The sequence below is a fragment of the Malus domestica genome, chromosome 11 (genome assembly GCF_042453785.1).
Source record: "Malus domestica chromosome 11, GDT2T_hap1".
NCBI classification, from domain to species: domain Eukaryota; kingdom Viridiplantae; phylum Streptophyta; class Magnoliopsida; order Rosales; family Rosaceae; genus Malus; species Malus domestica.
The window spans coordinates 28,909,758-28,932,719 of NC_091671.1; the positions used below are offsets into that span (position 1 = coordinate 28,909,758).

At 38.7% G+C, this 22,962-nt stretch overlaps 2 protein-coding genes across 5 annotated transcripts; both read left to right on the top strand.

The window, feature by feature from the left end:
* Positions 1-33: 33 nt before the first annotated feature.
* Positions 34-8,545, top strand: LOC103448461 (serine/threonine-protein phosphatase PP-X isozyme 2-like). Its single transcript, XM_008387723.4, has 8 exons — positions 34-441; positions 1,091-1,243; positions 6,074-6,136; positions 6,215-6,300; positions 7,046-7,121; positions 7,220-7,488; positions 7,573-7,651; positions 8,050-8,545. The coding sequence occupies exons 1-8, from the start codon at positions 301-303 to the stop codon at positions 8,098-8,100; spliced, it is 918 nt and encodes a 305-aa protein (XP_008385945.3). The 5' UTR covers positions 34-300; the 3' UTR covers positions 8,101-8,545.
* A 7,899-nt stretch (positions 8,546-16,444) lies between these two features.
* On the top strand, positions 16,445-22,058 carry LOC103448356 (uncharacterized). Of its 4 annotated transcripts, none has more exons than XM_029088878.2 (7): positions 16,445-17,260; positions 17,860-18,253; positions 18,384-20,188; positions 20,315-20,428; positions 20,741-20,895; positions 21,212-21,335; positions 21,845-22,058. In XM_029088878.2, exons 1-6 carry the CDS (start codon positions 16,808-16,810, stop codon positions 21,258-21,260), a joined length of 2,970 nt encoding a protein of 989 aa, XP_028944711.1. In that variant the 5' UTR covers positions 16,445-16,807; the 3' UTR covers positions 21,261-21,335; positions 21,845-22,058. The 4 variants fall into 4 exon arrangements, with proteins under 4 accessions (XP_028944711.1, XP_028944713.1, XP_070664297.1 ...); XM_070808196.1 differs by having other exon boundaries at positions 16,447-17,236; XM_029088880.2 differs by lacking the exons at positions 20,741-20,895; positions 21,212-21,335; positions 21,845-22,058 and adding an exon at positions 20,521-20,622.
* Positions 22,059-22,962: the final 904 nt, after the last annotated feature.

Sequence of the window (22,962 nt, forward strand, 5' to 3'; positions counted from 1 at the left end):
ACTTTCGGGTCGAACGACTTGTCGTGTGATCTGTTTTAAAAATTGAAATTGAGGCGGAGGCATTTTAGCAACGATAAAGTTGGAAGTGGGCAAAACTGAAATAAAAAAAATCTGGAGGGCTGAGAGTGAGAGGAGCCCGCAGAAAAAAGGAAGTGAGAGAGTGATAGAAAAGGTTGTGGAGGACAGTAGAGAGAGAGAGAGGGTTGGGGGTGGTAGTGGTGGCGGTGCAGGGCTGAGGAAGGGGTGAAGAGGGGGTAGGGTAGAGAGAGAAAGTTGAGAGAGAGGGAGGGAGAGGGAGAGATGTCAGACCTAGACCGGCAAATAGAACAGCTGAAGAAGTGCGAGCCTCTCAAAGAGTCGGAGGTGAAGGCTCTCTGCCTCAAAGCCATGGAAATCCTCGTCGAAGAGAGCAACGTTCAGAGAGTCGATGCTCCTGTCACTGTACTCTCACTCTCTCTCTACATATACATACATATACATATATATATATATATATATATATCTCTGTAATTGCGAGCTCAGTGGGTTTTTGGGTAGTCTTTGAAGTAGTACTATGATATTTATTTGGGGGTTCGTTGATTGTTTTGGTTTATGGATTTGATTTGGCTATGTTTTTCGATGTTTAATTCGATTCAGACAAGTGGGTTTGTCTTTAATTTCAATTTTTGTGCATTTGCTACCTGAATTTATGAAGGAAAAAGCTTCAATTGCTATTGGATTCTAGGAAATAGATAAGGGTTTTAGAATGATATTTCAATTGGGGTTTCCTTTTTTTACTTGGATAATCAAATGGTTGTAGAATTTCGTGTAGACCCGGGTTTGGGGTCCGGAGCGAAATATAGCATTATCAGTAGTTACCATTTACTTTATTGACGAGCAGTCCTATTTTCCTATAATTCATGCTTATTACTTGATGTTACGAACTACTCAGAGGTGGTGCAGTGATAAGAAAGCTTAGCAGGGAAATAGGGCTAGTGGAACTATTTCTTCTTATTGAATTTATGGTGCTTTAAAATATGAATTTCAAGTCCTGAACGTTGCAGGCTTCAGGCTAATTAATTGTTATTGTTCTTTGCGTTTTGATGAATAGATATGCGGTGACATCCACGGGCAGTTTTATGACATGAAAGAGCTTTTCAAAGTAGGAGGTGATTGCCCAAAGACCAACTACTTGTTTCTTGGTGATTTTGTTGATAGAGGATTTTATTCTGTTGAGACATTTCTACTCCTACTTGCCCTGAAGGTGATAGGCTTATATTCTCTTTACTTTTTCCTGATTTCTTGGGCATTTGAAGATCCTTGGCTTGCTATTTATATCATTGAAGACGCTTGATTTTTTTATTTTTTTTGTGTGTACTGCATTTGCAGTTTTCGACACATTCTTCAAAGTTTCTAGGACAATTGTTGTTTCTATTGCCTGAAAACATAACCCTAATTTTAAAATTGTAGGATCTGTTCATTTTCAGTAGATTGGTGTTTGTATAAAGTACACTAAATTCCATATCATGGATCTCCTGCCATGTAAACCACACAGCGATGCAATAGTGCAAAAATCAGAAAATAAAAAGATGGAATAAAAATAGCTAAATAAGTGAAACTGTTAGTGTGAAAGATACTGTCAAGTATTACAAAGAGTCTGTCAAGTTTTTAAGAGTCTGTTTGTTTTTGTCTTAAGAGCACGCAATGTCTTTAAATGGTTAATTAAAAGTTTAAATTTCTTTAATACTTGGTATTTTACTATTATATTTTCTGTTTTCCTGCCTCTCTTGTTTCTTATAGATGATAGAACTTGTTCCACAATGATACAACTACATTAAGGGCTCATTTGGAAGTGCTTTAAAATTACTGAAAGCACTTCTAGCGAAAATCTTTTTGGGCTCTAAAAGCACTTAAAGTGTTTTGTGCAGGAAGCAGATAACTGGTGCTTCTTGCAGGAAGCACTTTATGTGCTTTTCGAGGATTCAATTGCATTTTACAAAGGATTGGTTCCAAAAACATTTTCACCAGAAATGCGTTCAGCCATTTTAAAGGCACTTCCAAACAAGCTCTAATGCCTTATCTTACTTCACTCACAAGTCTTTGGTGGTTGAATTGTTGTAAAGGTTTTTGTAAACTGCAAGCTAGTACATATAAGGTTATGGCTACAAATTTCCAACCTGAATTTGTATAAGAATATCTAATTGATAGTTGTTTGTACCATACTTAGGGCTTCCATATTTAGATCTCGTATAAATACTCAGGGGGCTTAAGTATAATTATGTAATAAAGGAAAGGGCAAATATGTAATAAGTGAGGAGTCCTTATTCTATAAAAGGGACTCCTCACCCTCACAATGGGGGATGCCATTTCTTAAGCCCCCTCATCCTCTCAAAGCTCTCATCCCACGGGATAACAGAGAAGCTCACTCTCCCTCTTCAACATCTTAGAGAAATACAATATCAGTGTGGACGTAGCCCAAACATTGGGGTGAACCACGATACATCTTGTGTTATTTACTTTCTTGCAGGTTCACGATCGGATTTACGTTGTTCCAAGACCTTCGGTTTTGTGCATCAACATTTGGCGCCGTCTGTGGGAAACGATACGAAAAGTTGTGTCGGTTCTCTTTCATTTTTTCACCTCCACCGTGAATCTGCAAAAACCAAGAACCAAACACTTGCACAGTCACTGCAACACCCATGTCTTCTGTTTTAGCTCCCGGTCACGGCGGCATCGATGAAAAAACAGTCGGTCACTTTTGCTCACACGGACCGTACGAGACCACTCAACAAGTTGACGTTCACACAGAGAAGCTCTCGAGCAAAAGCAACGAATGATGGGCTAAAGTTGGCAGGCCCAGCTCGGCGGCTCAGCAAAAAAAAACCCTACACCCCCTCACTCCGCAAAAACCCATTTCCCTTCTCTCGAATCTTCTCATCGTCACCAGAATGGGAAGCAACCAAGCTGTCGTGTCCTTCCTCACCAACCTTGTGCACGCCGCCTTCGGCCTCGGCGCCGGCGCCACAATCCTCAACTCCTCGCTCTACACCATCGACAGCAGTCGGCGCGCCGTCCTTTTCGACCGTTTCTGCGGAGTAATCGACGACACCATCGGTGAAGGCACCCACTTCCTGATCCCATGGCTCCAGAAGCCCTACATCTTCGACATCCGCACTCGACCCCACACCTCCTCCATCTCCGGCACCAAGGATCTCCAGATGGTGAATCTTACCCTCCGTGTACTCTCGCGCCTCGAGGTCTCTCGCCTCCCTCAGATCTTCAAAACCTTAGGGCTTGAATATGACAAGAAGGTCTTTCCCTCCATCGGCAACGAGGTCCTGAAGGTCGTGGTGGCGCAATTCAACGTCGTACTACGTTGCGTCGGAGGCGCTGATGGGCAGGGAGTACGATGAAAAGATCAATGTTTGGAGCGCCGGCGTGATGATGTACATAATGCTCGGCGGGATTCCGCCGTTTTACGGCAAGTCGGCGACGGAGATCTTCCAGGCGGTTTTGCAAGGGAATTTGAGATTTCCGCCGAAGGTCTTCCGATCTGTATCGCCAGCGGCAAAGGATCTGTTGAGGAAGAAGACCAACTTGATGTTCATCGGTAATGAAAGGGCAAAACCATAATCACTGGTGGGAAAAGCTTCTCTCAGAACCTGACCACATTCCACACTGCATCCTTTGGGACTGTGTGTAAAGAGGAAAAATGAAGAAAGACAAGTCCATGCCCCCACCATCTGCAATCTACAAAGTAAATAGAACTTTACTTTTGTCTGCCATCTGCAAAGTAAAGTAAAATAAAGAACTTTACTTGTCTCATAGAATTCTTTTTCACTAAAAATAGAGCCTCTCAGGGCTAATGCACCTGGACCTCAATGACAGAATAATAAATGTAGTAAAAGAGGTGCGGTGGAAAAGAGAACGACAAAAGCAAAAGAGGGAGGTGCAAGCTGTCACCAATGAATCCTATTCGTTGGTTCAAGCGAGGCAAGCTTCAAAGTTGCAGAGAAAACACAAAAGCAAAAGGGAGGCACATGGGGACACTACAAAAGCAAGGAATAAACACCCCCCCCAGAAAGATGTGATTTACTTTTCTTATTTTTGAATGATTTGATTTATTTTTCTTACCTTTCGGAGATATCTGTATAAACCCCATCAGAGGGTAATAAAAAAAAAAAAACGTCAAGCCCAACATAATGGGCTGGAGTGTTATGTGGAAGGCAAAGGCCCTTGTGCTCAAAAGAGCTAGACCCTTTATTATCACCAACCAGGTGATCAAAAGTACGTCCAGTACTACAAAAAATTATTCGGCAGTCTGCCGCTATTATCACCAACCAGGTGATCAAAAATACGTCCAGTACTTCAAAATTATTCGGCACCCTGTCGTTATTATCACCAACCAGGTGATCAAAAGTACGCTCAATACTCCAAAATTATTCGGCAGCCTGTCGCTATTATCACCAACCAAGTGATCAAAAGTACGCCCAGTACTCCAAAATTATACATGAGCATTACTCATGTCAATCATACATAAACATTTCATGAGCATTATTCATGTTAATCATACATAAACATTCATGATCATCATTTATGTCAACATCCATGAGCATCACTCATGTCAACATCCATGAGCATCACTCATGTCAATCAACATAAACATTCATGAGCATCACTCATGTCAATCAGCTTCAAAAGCTTCATTTACAGAGCCCTAGCTTCAAAAGCTTCATTTACAAAAGCTCTAGCTTCGAGAGCTTCATTTACAAAAGCTCCAGCTTCGAAAGCTTCATTTACAAAAGCTCCAGCTTCGAAAGCTTCATTTACAGAGCTCTAGCTTCAAAAGCTTCATTTACAGAGCTCTAGCTTCAAAGCTTCAACTTACAAAGCTTCAGTGCATGGTCTACAAAGACCACCTCCGAACAACCACCATTTCGGCCCATACATGAATTGAATTTGAAGTCTCCAGCCAACATCCTCTATTGACTGAAGACTTGGGGGACTACACTATGTACCATATATTGGGCCTCATGAAAAATACTTGGGGACTTAGCCCATTATTTATGTACTGAGGAGGCAGCCCTTATTCTATAAAAGGGACTCCCTCACTTTCATTAAAGAACACCCATTATTCATGTACTGAGGAGCGAACCCTTATTTTATAAAAGGGACTCCCTCACCTTCATTAGACAGCATCGCCACCAGCTGAGCAACCGCCTCGCCGCGAGCATCACTCCTAACCCATTATTTATGTATTGAGGAGCGAGCCCTTATTTTATAAAAGGAACTTCCTCACCTTCATTAGAGAGCATCATCGCCAGCTGAGCAACCGCCTCGTCACGAGCATCAACTCTAGCCCCTATTTATGTATTGAGGAGCAAGCCCTTATTCTATAAAAGGGACTCTCTCACCTTCAATGCCACAAGCCGAACCAACCAAGGCAACATAAGCCACAAGCCGAGCAGCCTCGCAACATGTGCTACTTCTAGTTGAGCACCATCTCATATCGAGTATCAGTCCTAGATGACATCTAGTTACTTCGGCCCACACATGGACTGAATTTCAAGTCTGTAGCCAAAAGACTCTCTTGACTGAAGACTTGGGGGACTATTGTTTGTACCATACTTAGGGTCTCCGTATTTAGATCTCGTATAAATACTCGGAGGACTTAAGTGTAATTATGTAATAAAGGAAGGGGCAAATATGTAATAAGTGAGGAGCCCTTATTCTATAAAAGGGACTCCTCACCCTCACAATGGGGGAGGCCATTTCTTAAGCCCCCTCATCCTCTCAAAGCTCTCATCCCACGGGATAACAGAGAAGCTCACTCTCCCTCTTCAACATCTCAAAGAAATACAATATCAGTGTGGACGTAGCCCAAACATTGGGGTGAACCACAATACATCTTGTGTTATTTACTTTCTTGCAGATTCACGGTCGGCTTTACGTTGTTCCAAGACCTCCGGTTTTGTGCATCAACAATAGTGATGCTAGATTTTGACAATAACTATAGCTCGTGCATTTATTCCCGTGTTACATTAGTTTATTTCATTTTTTTTTTTACTATTTTAACCCAAATTAATTACTTCAGGTTAGATATCCAGATCGGATAACTCTTATTAGAGGAAACCACGAGAGTCGTCAGATCACACAGGTTAAGTCTCTTTTACTGGTGCCTACTGTTTAGTGCTTACCCATTCAGAATATTTACTGAGTTATCCTTTCTAGACAGGTGTATGGATTCTACGATGAATGTCTACGAAAGTATGGATCCGTCAATGTTTGGAGATATTGCACAGATATATTCGATTATCTGAGGTTTGCCCTTTTCTATCACATAAGATTTTTCTGTTGAGGGTTAGGACAGATTAGTATTTCGTAGTGGAAACCTCATTTCATAAAGGGTTATGACAGTTTATTTTCTTGTGAAGGAGATCGTAGGATATTATGATCTGTGAAATAAACCCTGTATTAGTTATCAAAACTACCCTTCCTTTCTTTTGGAAAGGATCCCCTAGGCCTTAGTTGAGGTAACAGGTGGGTGGCGCAGGACTGTGATAGATCTTGGGATTCAAATTTACCTATAGAAAAGGAGAAAAAGTTACTAAAATCCATTTTAAAATTTCATCCAAATTGGATGTTGAGATCATTATAACTGGATGTTGCCATTTTAGTCTCATAAAACATTTACTGTCGCTACACCATTTTAACAAATTTCCCATATCAACTAATTGCTAGAAATTTCTTAATTTAATGCGTTAATTTTCTCAAAATCTTTCCAACTGTTTGATTCCCATATTTCTCAGTGTCTTTTCTTTTTGGCACACTACCCATCGCTCCACACTCAACTCAGTAGGTGTCTGGTTTTTCAGTTTATCTATGCATCCTTTGTTTAGAAGCAAGTACTACATCTTCAAAGTAAACTTTTTGTACCCCAATACAGGCCATTAGTCAGTTTAATTTAGTCTTCATTTAAACTGCTTCCAATAGAGCCCGAGGCTCGGGCATATTATTTTGTTTCTCCTTTACATATAATTTGAATTTTTATGGTGGTTTCATGCAGTCTGTCAGCTCTCATTGAAAATAAGATTTTCAGCGTACATGGTAGTCTCTCTCCTGCCATTACAACTCTGGATCAGGTTTGAGAATCCTTTATGAGTTTGAATTGTTACTATGTTTAATTTAGTTTTTAGTCTCTCCTTTGTATGCTAACCGACCAACATGTTCTGTTTGGCAGATACGAACAATTGATAGGAAGCAAGAAGTACCTCATGATGGTGGCATGTGTGACCTACTATGGTCAGATCCTGAAGATATCGTGGACGGTTGGGGTTTAAGTCCACGTGGTGCTGGCTTCCTCTTTGGTGGCAGTGTTGTTACTTCATTTAACCATGCAAACAACATTGACTATATATGTCGTGCCCATCAGTTGGTAATGGAGGGGTATAAATGGATGTTTAATAACCAGATAGTAACCGTCTGGTCAGCACCAAATTACTGTTACAGGTAAGTTACCAGTCTGCAATCAAGTTTCTCCTTTTTCCGGAGTTTGAAGGTTTATATTGAGTTGTCATTGGTGGTCTGTTTCAGATGTGGTAATGTAGCTGCAATTCTTGAGCTGGATGAGAATCTTAACAAGCAGTTTCGTGTTTTTGATGCTGCCCCACAGGTGTGTACAAAATTTTTATTTTTCTTGAAAAATAAGAAACTTTATTTTGAGCAGCACCGTAAAACTTTGTACTTGTTGTCCACTTGTAATTGGTGTTATGTGGGTTAATGCAGCCAGTAAAAAAAATTAAAAATGCACTGGTTGTTCGAAGGATTCTACTTGACATGATTGTGAATAAAATCTGGAAAGAGTTGAAATGCAGACTATGACTTGGATTATGTGGAAATAATTAGCATCAAGTATGATTAGTTAAATTTATGAAAGAATAACACTTAGTTCAGTGACATGGACCGTGAATGTATCCACTGTCTTTTTTTCTTCTTTTTTCTTTTTTTTCTTTTTTTTCTGCTGTCTCACTTTCCTTGTATTTTACACTAAACGATGGTGATAAAATGCAGGAATCAAGAGGGGCGCCTGCCAAGAAACCTGCACCAGACTACTTTCTCTGAGACTGGTTAAGCTTGCCTGTTATTATCCGAGAGCCTAATTCGTGAACAATCTATACAGAGACAAGGTGGATGGAGAATGTCTCACATGGTACACAAAAATTTACGGGTGAGCGTTTGTGTTTGACTCCTCCAACGACCGGAGAAGGCTGTTCTTTTCTGTTCGTCGCCGGTTTGGATTGTTGGGTTTGCTTTTCTTGTATGCCTGCTGCTTCTACCATTTTTCATTTGGTACATGTAAGAGTAGTGTGCATTGGCTAGCCTGTCGTACGAATTATTGAATCATTTTCCTTGTGATTGTCGGAGCAGGGAGAAACAAAGGGTCTCGGAAACAGACGCTTTTGCTTCTATCCGTTGGAACTGAGTAGAAAGATTTGATTGAATTAGGGACAAAGGGTAAACAATTACTTTTGTCCTCGTGGGCAATAAAAGCTCTCTATTATTATCATTTGTTCTTTTTTTTTTTTTTTTTTTTTTTTTTTTTTTTTTTTTTTTTTTGGAATTATCGTTTGTTCTTTGAACTTGTGAATGATGTCTTAAGCTACACCCGTATAAACTGTTACGATGGCGATAAGCAGATGAAGTCTTTTACCCTATCGAGAGCGTTGCAGCAGGCTGGCAAGATGCGTTTCTGAAAATGCCGGCTTCACATCGGACGTTCTACGAATGTAGAGCTTGGTTTGACCTGTTAGAGAGAGGGCGGAGAATTTCTTCCCCCCAGTGTTCTCTTCACATTAAGTGGTCAAATGACTGACTAGCATATTAAAAGTTGCAGACTCAACAGTTGCAGGGTAGATATCTTTGGATGTTCATGCGACATCCTTCGAGCATCCGAGCATCTGAGCATCGAATGTTCATGCGGTGCCGGTCCTCGACCTTGATCTCCGGACTCCACTACATGTTCCAGATCCCGGAATATCAACATGGCATGGTTGGAACATATTCATCGGCTTCTAGTTCCACATCACAAACTACATTGAACTTTTTTCTGCAACATTCTGACCTCTAACTTTTCGTACTCTTTAATACCCTATATTTCAAAGGAATTAAAAAATGAAGGTAACAGTGCATTTCATAGAGTCTAAGTTTGGGGTGAGTCGTGTTTGTTCAATTTTCTCATATTGTACTATTAGATATTGAAACTATATCAATTCATGTCTTATGTTTTATTTAAACGTATAAACTAAGACAATTTCAAAACTCAAGTAGTGTAATATAAATGAATTGGGATGTTTTGAAAACCATCTCAAACATTGAGGGTGTAAATGTAGTTAGCCCTAGAATGAACCGAGCATGGTGACCAAAAGCGTTTTGTGAGGATAGAAGTGTTTTCTGATAAACAAAAATGGTTCACATTATATTTGGCAAAAAGTGCACCTAAGTTGTTTTTAGTGCTTTTTCCAAAGACTTCAGAGTGTCTTTTCATGAAGTACTAGTGGCATTATGATTAGTCTATTACTCTTGCCACCATCATCGTTGCCGTCACCACTTTTATAATTGTCACAAATGTCCCTATCACCATTACATTTGCACCCTAACCACCACACACCACCATTGGCACTGTCACTATACACCCACTATTCACCGTCATTGTTATTGCCATCGTCGACACCACCTACAACAACTACTATCAGCCTTACACCATCGTGGACATCACCACCCTCAGTGTTGCCACCGCCAAGAAGGCTACCACTACACAAATCGCCACCACTCTCTACCACCACAATGCTACTCCTACACTCCAACCACCACACCCTACTATTGGCAGCACCACGACATTCCCACCATTGTCGCTGCCATGACCACCATTGCCGCCACCACCGTTATCATTGCCACCACTCCCACTATCATGTCTATTTTTGTTATTATATAGAATAATATCACTTGCATTCAAATTTACTAAATGCTTTTACATTGTTTTTCATATTAAGAATACTTTTAAAAATGATAATTTTACTAACATCCCACATATTGTTGAATACATCACACATACAAATTTATTATTAAATGACTCATATACCTTGGTATGATATGACTATTTTAGTCCCATAACATTAAAAAAAAAAAAAAAAAAAAAAAAATCCTACTATTTTATGAATACACCTCAAATCAAAGTCAACATGTATCCTAAAATTATTTTTCTTCAAGCTCTTAAAGTCATTTGCAGTCCCCATTCCTGACATAAAATCATATGGACGCCACTAACCTGGGCACCCAAATTCGAATTCCATATCAACAATTATTACAAAGGGATACTTTAGATGCAGTTCCTAATTCTTAACATTCTTTGATTAAAACCTTAATAGTATTCAAAGTTTGATCAAGGTCCCTTGACTTTGTACACCTCATTATATTACTATTAATATTTATATTTTTATAATTTTGACATTAATTGTTTGATATTTTATGATATTTATAATCTTATAAATTTAAAATCTTTCATTATAATACTATTAGAAAATGTCACAACCCATCCCGAATTATTTTTGTTGTCAGTGTGAAATGTCTAATGTACCCTTGAATGTTTGTGGTGTTGTGTGGTTTATGTTTTGGTTGTGGACCTATATGTTAAGTTCCTAAGTTTTTGGACCCAACTAGAACTAAATTTTCCCTAGTTTTGGTTGGTGACAAACTAGACCACACACTCACACACACACCCTTACTCGTTGACCTCTCTCTCCTCCCTCTCTCGGATTTTCTTACCATTTTCGTACAACCTGTATGGATAACCCTCAAAACCCTTTCAACTTCACAGATTGAGGTTGTGATTGCTGTTTTTGGACTCCTTGCAAGCTCAGCAGTTGAATGGTGGTGGTGGTTGGACGTGAAAACCTCGAAAGCCCGAGAACTCAGAATCTCATATTTTAAGCATTGTTCATGCAGTCGTGATCGTGGAATTTTCAGCGAATTTAAAGGTTCTAGGAAGTTTTAGGACGTCTTCACAAAGCTCGGGGAAGAAAGTTGGAGTGTTTTGGATGTCGGGAAGTCCCAGTTCGCAAGTTTCAAGTTTTGGCCGAATTATCAAGGTTTCTCCGGCGAGATCTCGTGGATTTTAGGGCTTAAAATTGGTAAGGTTTTGTTCTACTCGTCGTAAGCTTCATTTTGGTACAAATTTCATGAATTTTGGTTGAGAAATGAAGAAGATATTGAAGTTATAAGATTTTCCAGTTTCCGGCGATCGCAGCGGTACCGGCGCCAGACTCCATCAAACCAAGGAAGAATGAGGAGAATATTCCGTCAAAGTTGATGGAATATTCTAACGCCGTCATGTATAATTAACGACATATTCTAGTTTTTAACGGAATATTCCCTAACGGCGTTAACTATTCCGTCCCCTGTGCCAGGCATGTTCTTGGCCGTGCCTTGGCCGGCGCGTAGGGTCGTGAAATGTTTTTCTAAAAATATGGTGATGTTCCTGAGGTTGAGTAGGTCATGGTGGTATATTCTAATAGCCCATTTGAGTAATGTATGAGAAGTTATTTCCTAATTTTGTGTATATGCTTTAATTAACGTTTATTCAGTTATTTCGCATATAGGTAAGACTTATCCTGAGGACGAGGGCCATCAATCAAGGCTCAGGGGCTACGACCCTTCGAGATACCAGTGAGTGGACTTTTGGTTTTCCGTATATACCTATATACTTGAGATTTTTCCCAGAAAATGAATTTGAATGATTATACGTTTTGAAATGCCATGCAAAGTATCTGCCTATTTTATTTATGCATTAGTAGTTGCATATATTTAAGATTGGTGTTGCAGACGCACATGTAAGTGCCAGGTAAGTTCATAAATTAAAGATATGAGATTGCTTCAGTTATGCGAGATATGATGTGATGTTCGTAAACCTGCACCCCGGTGTTAGTGCTCCCGCCCAAAGTTAGGACACAGTCCTTCACGTGATGTTCACCTCCCGCACCATATGCTCACCTTGGATTCAAGTTAGCTGCACATGCTTGTCGTACAGACCACTTTAGGTGGTTTCGACTCGTAGGTGACCCGCGATCATTCGCACAATCTTCACGTGATCGTAGCACTAGAGCATATTTATTTTACACCTAGTCCTGTTGTACAGACCACTTTAGGTAGTTCCGACTCGTGTGCAGAATTCGATATGATTGAGATTGGTTATGAGCTATAGACTCAGCCGTGCATGTCACATAGGTGGATTTGGCTGATATGATATCTGGCATTGATACATTTTAATTGGATTACTTATAGCATTTCATTAAGATACTTTGGCATGGTATATTTCTATAGACTTTCATCCTAAGCGTGATTTATGATATAGCATATATTATATTTTCTGGGAAATTATACAGGTTTTACGGCGATGGTTTAGAACTTTTGAGAAATGATATGATTTCGAAAAGGTTTGTTTTTGCCCACTCACACTTTCTGTTTTGCGCCCCTCCAAGTTTTAGGTAGAAGTGCTTTGGTGGCTCATGGGAATTTCGACGGTGGTTCTGACAGAACATCATAAATGTAGGATCACCTTTAAGTGTTGTATAATTAGTACTTGTCTTGCCTGACTGCAATTAGGCTATTTATGCTCTGATTGTGTATTTCACACTTAATCTTGCACTTAAACCTTATCTTATCTAGTACTCTAGTTGATTTGGTTTTTGTTTATTCGTAATTCCTTATATCTTTATTGCTTCCGCACTGTGCACATGGCTACATCACCCTCACGTGACGGCCAGCATGCCCTGATTTAGGTCGGGGTGTGTCAGAAACGGTTACAATAAAAAAATTCAAACATTTTGATTGAATAAATGGATAAAAACTATGTAAAAATAAGAAATAATAAATGGCAAAAGAATGTGTCCATAGTGTTAAAAAAATTGGTACATTTCACATATAACAAAGTGGTATATTAATAAAGAAGAATGAGTACATTATAAATAAATTAAGGTACATATAAAATATTAAAAATTATGAGTACAAATGAATTTTTTAAAAATATAGGCGCTAAAATAAATTAATACATGGGTACAAAATAAAACTAAAAAGAAAATACAACATATTAAAAAAACTATGTTGCAAATTAAAAGTGGGTACAAACTAAAAATATAAATATATGATACAAAGTTTAGGCATAAAACATAAGTATACCATATGTAATTTTTTTTATCATTGATTAAATATACAATGTCACGTGATGGTATACATATCAGTACAAACACAAATAAAACTTTAAAAAGTATGGGCACAAAAAGAAACTAATATATGGGTACAAATAAAAAATGAAAAGAAAATTGGTACAAACTAAAAATAAAAATATATGATAAAAAATTTAGCCATGAATATAAATATACTAATTGTAACATTTTTAACACTAAAGGAATATATTTAAAAATAAAAAATATTTTATTATTCAAATAATTAATGATGTTATTTGTAACATCCCACATCGCTCAGGGGAGTGATACTTAAATGTATATTCTCATCCCTACCTAGCACGAGGCCTTTTGGGAGCTCACTGGCTTCGGGTTCCGTAGGAACTCCGAAGTTAAGCAAGAAGGAGGCCAGAGCATTCCCAGGATGGGTGACCCATTGGGAAGTTACTCGTGAGTTCCTAAAAACAAAACCGTGAGGGAATGGTAAGCCCAAAGCGGACAATATCGTGCTGCGGTGATGGAGCTGGCCCGGGAAGTGATCCACCCCGGGCCGGGATGTGACATTATTAATACTTAAGGACCTTGATAAAAAATTGAAAATGAATAGGATTTTAATCAATGGAGTAACAAAAAGAAGGAAGTGAACCTAATTTTCTAAATCTTGCATTAACGTTTTGATTCACCACAATATTAATATCAAGCATTTACAAAATCATGTGTAGCATTCTGGGACATGGAGGGAGAAATGACCACTGCACCCTCGACTTTCAGTTAGCTAGCGTACAATTTTTAACTGTTTACAAAAGCGTTGGGCAAAGAATAAATTCCGACCATGTTGAGCAAGTTGGACGTTCTTGACATTCATTCTCTAACTTGAGAAAAAATGTTAAAACGTAATTGGAATTCAAATTATTCAGAGAATACATTCGGCATGTCAATATGGATTAGGTGGATCAAATTTCCTGTCAATATTTGCAATTGATTAGTTATTATATTTCCTACCTTTCTTGTACATCAAGATAACTGGATTAGCTGCTAGTTTGTAGGGAAACTTCCGTATAAAGGTTGGGACTTGGATTGTCTGCCCTCCTCATTCCATACCCTCTTCATGCCCTCCTATTTCTGTAATCACGGTTAAGCCACATCAATATTTTATATTCCCATTACTTTTTGTCTTATTATTTCTATAAAAAAAATCAATATAAAATGTTGACGTGGCTTAACCGTGACCACAAAATATAGGAGGGCATGAGAAGGGTATGAGATGAGGATGACATACAATCCTAGTCCTAAAGGTTGACTTTCAATACAATAATTCATTCTGGCCAAGTACACTTTTCTACAGGTACTGCTACTAAGAACATGACAACCATTGGTTATTGGAGAGATCTTTCAGTATGATTGAAATACGAAATGGTACATTACATGTCATTATACAAATGGTGAAATATGTGTGTAAAAAAGATAATAACTTTAAAAGTAAAATTACTTATCTAAAAATACATGGTGTATCATCCGTGTTCCGGTCTAAATGAATTTTTTTCTTGATTACTGAGTGTAAGCAGTGTGTTTTCTAACACTAAATTGCAAACATATCTTTCGGGTGTGTTTGTTGTACCGGACTATCTCGGATTGGACTAACTTTAATGACTAAGTTGGACTGGTTTAAAATAGATTAAGCTGGATTAATTTAATGAAGTGTTTGATGCAGTATCAAACTAAATAACTAAAATAATCAAAATAGTAATTAATTCTTATCTTTTACATTTTTTTTTGTTTTTTGTTTTTTTTGCCCTTTTCTAGAAAACTCTCCCACTCTCGAAAGCTCTCCATCTTTTTCTCTTGCCCCTCCAACTCCCTCTCACTCTCTCTTTACTATCCCCTTCATCGTCAAACTCCAACTCCCTCGCACTTTCTCTTTACTGTCCCCTTCATTGTCAAACTCCATTCATTCTCACTATTATCAGAAACAGCCATCTTTTGGATGTTGAAATTGCAGACCATCAAACTCCATTCCTTTTCACTATTATCATCAAACTCCACCATTTTCACAACTCAAGCATTCTTGAAGAATATAATATGGGTTTTGTAATTGATTTTTGTTTTCTGGGTTTTTGCAGATCCATATATGGATTTTGGTGGGCATCATGGAATTTGGCGACGGTGTCGTGGCAGATGAAGAGGAGCAAGCTAAGGATCTGAGTAGAGGAAAAGTGTTGCCTCTCGACTACGAGATTGGTGATAAACATGAGATGCACGCGGGGAGGCACAAGGTGGCGAATTTTGGGTTTGAATTCAGGGAGAGGAGAGAGGAAAGAGAGAGTGAAACAGAGAGTTGGGAGAGGTCTTAGCTAGGCTCATGATTTTCGGGGACTCTCGCTAAGAACCTTTAGTGAAGCATTTAGTGTAGACGAGTCCGGGCTAGTCTCATTAACACTATTCCCGAATGATAACAAACATCTGACTAGACTAATAGTTAGTCCAGTCTAGTCCAATAACAGTTAGTGAGGGTAAACAAACGCCTCAAAGACCATTACAGTACTACACAAATCCTAACTTATTGTAGGACGTTTCCTAATTAATGTACATCTCCATTGCACCTTAAAAAAATGTGTACATCTCCTGTATAGTTGTTACAAGTACAAATCCATGTAAGTTGATCCATCCTTGGAAAAAGTTACTTATTGTTTGAATTGAAAGTAGGACGAACCGCGAGTTTTTATTTTTATTTTTTTTAACAATTGTTATTATTTACATTAAGAATAGAGGATAGAGTTTACTCTTAGTAATAATGTGGTTCAAATTCGTCTTTGGTGAGAATTGAACCTAAAATCTCTAACTTACAGATAAAAAGAAAACTACTAAACTGTAATACTAGAATATAGGATGTATATAGATAGTGAAGTGTGAGGTGTGCGGGTAGAATTAGAATGTATCTGATGAGATGTATTAAGATGAATTGTAATTTAAAAGGTAGATGTAAGATGTATTCGACAATTCATGAGGTGCTAATGAAATAACTCTTTTTTCTTAAATTTTTAACCATTTTATTATACATATTATTTTTAAAACACATAAAAATTAATTTATTTAAAAAAAAAAAACAATAATCTCAAACTGGCCCTTGTTTTATTTTTGTTGTCAAGTAACCGGTTGCAACTTAACAAACCGGTCATGGTAAATCCACGGCCCACGGAGCAACCATTTCTAAAAGACGAAATAACCCCCTCTCTCTCTCTAAACTCGCACTGCTCGTCCACTCGTCCCCCCACTGAATCGAAACCCAAAACTCCCTCTCTCTCCTCTCTCTCACTCGCCCCCAAACTCACAAACCAACTCAACTACATTATCAAAATTTTAATCACTCACCCAAATAAAACCCCTCAAATTTACCCGCCAAAAAAGCTTTAGTTTTTCTCCCTCACAAAAATTTCGCCTTTTCAAATCCCCAAACCCCCAACGGCTAAGCCTCTCCGGCTCTCTCTGTCCTAGCTAGGGTTTCTCCCTCCTCTTCTGTGTCTCTCTCTGAGCTCCCCTTCCTCTACGCGCTGAACGGCGTCGTCTGGGGGCGTCGCTCTGTCAGCCCCTTAGTTATGGATCCGCCTCTGAACGCCCAACTCACTCAGTCGAGTCCGCCGGCGTTCTCAATTGGGGAAAAGAGGCCGATTGGGAACGGAGGAGAAGGAGATTTGGGGACCCAATTGAACAAGAAGCCCAGATTGGGACCCAATTCGGAGAAAGATCTGAGGAGGGTGGCGGAGATTGTGCTGGCCTTGTCGACTATGGCCAAGATTCGAGGGGGCAAGAAGCCCACGGAGCCGGAGATTAGGCTTATGGGGGAAGCTAGGTCGAAGCTGGTGGAGCTGTGTGAAGGGTTGGCCCCTAAGGATATTGTGGGTAGGGATGCAATTGGGGCTGTGATTGAGGATGCGGGGCTCAATGCTATGCTTAAGGAACAGAGATTAGGATTCTGGGGTCCCAAGTTGACGATTGCGGAGAAATTTTTGCAGACGAAGAGGAAAGTAAGGACTCAATTTTTTGATTTGGTAGGGTTTTTGAGTTTTGAGATTATTGAGTAGGTTTTAGTTTTTAATTGGTCCGATCTGTTGTTTGATTGATGGGAACGTGTTAGGCAAATGAATAAAGAAGGAAGCTTTGGATTCTGAATTATAAATTGTAGGTAATGGACTGATAGTAAAATAGTTCATATGGTTTGGCGTTTTGATTTTATATGCGTTTAAGGTATATCTGTATGGTTTTGAGACATTAAGGGTGAAAGCATTTTTTGTTATGGTTTCATAATTGGTCACGGTGGAACTATTTGGCTTAGTCGATGTGAACATCTTGGGTTTGTTGGTTCCTTTTACCATTATAATTTATATATGCAGTTCATTGCATAGTGATAGTCTTCGGTTATACTGAAAGGTTTAATTTTTATTCAAAAAAGTATCAGATTTCTGTAAGCGTGTGTGGCAGTGTTTGAATTAGTAGCTAGTTGTGAAGTCTAAAGTCATTTGACCAAGAAGTTGTCTTTGACAGTGTATGGCTAATGCCATATTACAGCATATAAGGGTTGCCAAACTTTCAGTTTAGGATTTTTTTGGACTGTAAAACTATTTTTTCTGAACTTGAAATTCTTTTTTAGATGGAAGAATCCAAGAAATTCTCTGCACTAGCTCAACCTGCTACGCATCCCGCTCACCAATTTAAAAAAAGCTTCAATGCAGCAGCTGAAACCCATGGGATGCCGCATACTGTTCATATGATTCCTACAAGCAAACCAAGTCATGCACCAATTTCCTCAGGAGGTTTCCCTGTTACTCCGTCTCTTGTTCATGTATCCACGGCAACTCCCACACCTACACAGTATCAGTTTCCCAACAATGATGTTAGAGCATCCATGGTGTCTAGTGGTTTTCCTAGCATCCATCTAGGCAGGGATTCTACTACCCCAACAGTGCTTAGAGTTGAAAGAGCCCAGTTCAGATCAGATGGAGGACCAAATGCAAATGCATCTTCTTATGCATCTCAAGTACAAGGTAACTAATGTCCTCTAACTTTACTTGTATGAAAAGGTATCCTTTTTATGGAATTTTTATGCGTCATTACTACTGACTCTGTCTCCTCTCTGCATATGTAAGTATTTACACCATATTTTTCCATGTGCAGCAAATTCGTCCTCAAATCATCCACTTCCATCAGTGAATGCTCCAGCTTGGTCAGTGCAAACTCAATCTGCCAAAAGTGGACCAGAACACAAGGTGCCAAATCATATATCCGTCAAAGTTGAAGGAAGTACTGGTATGAATATGCCACAGATGACTCCTGTAGCTGCACTGAATCAGAATACCAAGCCATTTGTCTCCCAATTAGCTTCTGGAAATCTACCCATTGTACATCAGCCCTTGCAACAGATGGACTTTGTTAAAGCTCATTCGCTTTCTAACAATCACAATGAAATTGCGAAAATTATTCAGAAATTATTGCAACCACAGCCTCCTGATCATCCTACATGGATTCCTCCATCAAGGGATTACATGAGTAAGTCTTTGGCTTGCCAGAGTTGCCAGCTTACCATCAATGAGGTAGACAATGTTCTTATTTGCGATGCCTGTGAGAGAGGATATCACATAATGTGTGCACAATCATCTAATCAGAGAGGAATTCCTAGAGGTGAGTGGCACTGCATGAGATGCCTGTCATTGAGCAACGGAAAGCCTTTGCCTCCCAAGTATGGACGTGTGATGAGAAGTAATATACAAGTAAAAGTCCCTTCTAACACAGCTGGAGTTCAAACATCCTTGGAGAATAAACTGGGAACTTTTGATCTAAAGGTCAATCAGCCGAAGACAACTGCAAAGGGAAGTTCTGTTTTGCAGAATATTGCTGGTATAGGTGGTGGGGCCAGCAATCACGTTGAGTCAGCACCAGATCTAAAGATTTTAAATGCAAAAGAATCTCAAGTAAAGAATCTCACATCAAGTATTAAAAATATGGATGAGAAACCTCTTTCTGGAAGTTACCCATCGATAGAAAGATCGGAGGAGAGATGTCCTGAATCAAAATCAGAGCCTCCTGCTGAACCAAAAGAAATTACTAGATCATCTAGAGTTGAAGAAAGACATTCTGAATCAATTGCAGAACCTCCTGCTGAATCAAATGTGGTGCGTCCTGTTGAACCAAAAGAAACTACTGAATTCTCTCGAGTTGAAGAGAGACCTTCTGAATCAAAAGCAGAACCTCCTGCTCAATCAAAAGCAGAGCCTCGTACTGAACCAAAAGAAATTATTGAATCATTTAGAGTTGATGAGATACCTTCTGAATCGAAGGCAGAACTTCCTCCTGAATCAAAAGAGGACCTTCCTGACGAATCAAATGCAGAGCCTCATGGTGAACCAAAGGAAACTACTGAATCATCTAGAGTTGAAGAGAGGCCTTCTGATTCAAAAGCAGAGCCTCCTGTTGAACCACAAGAAACTACTGAATCATCTAGAGTTGAAGAGATACGTTTTGAATCAAAAGCAGAACCTTCTGCTGATTTTTTCAACAAAGGTGTGGATAAGTCTGATCACTCCCAACCCCCTTCCAACACACAAGTTGTGGACTGTGCTGGGCTGCCCAACTGTTCAGAAGTTCCATCAATGATATTCCAGAATTCTACATTGAAAAACCCAGATACTTCTCACTTGGTAGGAAACTCTGGCTCCTCTTTAAGATATGACATCAAACAGGATGACCAAAGCGGTGCACAAGCAAATACTGGTGAAAGTTCTGTAGCTAGTGGTCGGGCTCTAGAGCATTTCAGATTTTGTTCAGATGGCTTGAAAGTTGTTGAATGGATTGGCGATGTAGTTCAAGGTGGTGATGAAAAAATATATTACCATACTTGTTGCATTGATGAGGTAACATATCAACTGCGAGATCATGCTCTTTTCCAGTCTAGTCATGGAAAATTGATACCCTCGAAGCTTCAGGTAAGTGAATTTTTAAGTAGCAAAATCACTTGTTTGTTTTAGAAACATTTTCATCTGTTTATGGTTATATTGAGCTTTTTTTCTTTTTATTAGAAGGGTTGTCATGACTTTGTAATTTCATTACAGTCCATGTGGGAGGATAGGAAAACTGGGTCAAAGTGGGCAATTGTCAACAGGTGCTACTTTCCTGGTGACTTACCAGAGAATGTTGGTCGCCCATCTACACCTGAAAGCAATGAGGTAAACGTTTATTCCTGTACGTATACGTTCTATGCGATGACCAAAAAGTACTGTGCTATGTATTTATGTCTTCTGTAAAATGTTCATATCAGTTGACAAGTAGAATGGGACTACTGATTTTGTCATATGATGCACATGATTGCGAACACATGCACCAATATGATATATCTTTCTAAAGGTACTATACTTTGCATGGTGCAATTTAATTTGACACTCTATGGTGATCTAAAGGCCTCTCTCTCTCTCCTGACATGTACAATATTTATAATATCCGTATGGAAGTTTAATATTTTTTCCTTGTTTATGTTGCAGGTCTATGAATCTAATCATGATAGCACTGTAATGGCTGGTTTGATTCGAGGTCCTTGTGAAGTTCTTTCTCCTGCTAAGTTCAGTGGAGAAACTGAAAGAAGGAGCCAGTTAGAACAAGAGGCAAATAATGAATTGCGGCCAATCTTCCTTTGCAAGTAAGGCTTTTTAGTTCTTTTATGGCACAGAAATAAATAAGTGTTTTGTACGTGTCTTCTAATGGAAGAGTGCAATTCTTTGAGTGTGTGGATCATATGGGATACTTACTCGTTGCCGTCTGTGTGTTTTCTCCACAAATTCCTAGATTCTTTACACACACGCACACACACACTCACAATGTATGTGTGCACAAGTGGCTTTGCTTAATGTCAGTAGCCGTTTTTTATCCTATTATGTGGTAGGATAATTCTATTTGTTATTCTGTTATTTGTTTCTTAATATTTTCACCTTATTTTTTACTTATTTTATATGCAGATGGATTTATGATGAGTTTAAAGGGGTATTGGAGTCTGTTCCTGAGTAATCCACTTATGCATGTATTTTTTTCTGTGGTTATTCTTCTTGGTTATGGAAACTCGATCATGCTCTCTTTGATGAGGTAGGTGACAACTGTTGTGATACTACAGCATTATATATTATAGCTTTTGTTTATTATGTTGTAATTTGGAGTAGGCTCCTCATAGGACATATTAAACAGGATGTGATAATGAATAACTTATTTAGCTGAAAAATGACATTGACAATTACCCCATGGAGTGTTTTTTTTTTTCTTCTTCATATTGGAATGGTGCATAGTAGGTTTATAAGACGAATAAACAGCATTATTTGTAACTTACCTGAGAATTTTGTGTGATTTTCACCCTCCCATATCAACAAACATAAAACATAATAAGTATGTGGATTAGTTCTTTTGTGCTGCTATTGTTGGGTGCCTAGCCTTTTGAGCTTGTGGTGGTTAGGACCTTATAGATGTGCCCTTGTTTCAGAACATCTGTAATTTGGCAAACAATTCATTTTCTTTTCCATGTGATTCTGAATTTGCGACCTCTCACTTTCCTCAAACTGTTTCAATGATCTGTACTTAGTTATTGTGTCAATATATTACAGGTAGCCTAGTGCAAACGGGGCATGCTTAGCTAATCTGCAAAGGAAGTTTCAACAATCATGTACTGTACAATATGTAGCTGTAGCCGTAGGTTGTATTGTAGTCGCAATAGCAATTCAAGCTATAATCTTTGAGGCCCAAGCCCCTACGCGGCGCTTCATTCTTGTTATTATGTTATCGTGTTAGTATTACTAATTAGAAATGAATATTTTCTCCTCTGTTGTCTACTATCCTTTGGATATCATTGACAATCTCTCATTCTCTGGGACTGGCTCTATAGGCAAGGGCAACGTTTTGCACTGCTTTTCCAGAAAGTGCTCTCAAGAAAACGAAACTGTCGGATTCCGAGGGGGTTGTCTATTACTCAAGACTTGTTGTATTGCCTTTTCTTATTTATACATCGATGCTTTCACTAATACTAATCTTATTTCACTAATACTAATCGGCTATAGACTTATAATTCAACAAGAAAGTGCTTTCAAGAATGTGAAATAGTAGTGGTATTTGGCTGAAGCAAAATTGGCTAATAAAGGCTTCAAAGAGCGTACATGTGAAAAACCCCAACTTTTTGTTCTCATATGGGAAATTTTTCAAAATTTTCTTTCGCTTTATTATATTCTGGGGGATACCCTTGTACTTTGGGCATGTAGTTTTTCAAATTGACATTCTACTACTAGAAGCTGCAGATTTTAAATTTTTTGTTTTTTAATTTTACTATTACAAGCGGAAGGGAGATAGTTTGAAACTATTACGAGTTTCGAACTTGAACATCTTATCCACTAGAATATTGGACTCCATACACTTGAAGCTACATATTTTCACATCATTGATCCCTTCATCTGCTGAACTATGAAGTGTACTATATTTTACATGACACTCGATAAGCCTAATATTTGCTTACATGAAAAAAGTTCTTATTGATAGTCCAATTAGGACTTTCCAGACCATTTGTCATCAGTATGACGCTACGAAAAAATTGATCAATTGAGTGCCACCTCTAAAAAATAATCTGACATTTAGACAAACTAATCAGCCAATAGTGTACGAATTTATAACTTGAGCGTAAAGTGTCCAGCTAAAAACTCAAAAGAGTTATGCTAGAAAAACCACATTTCACATA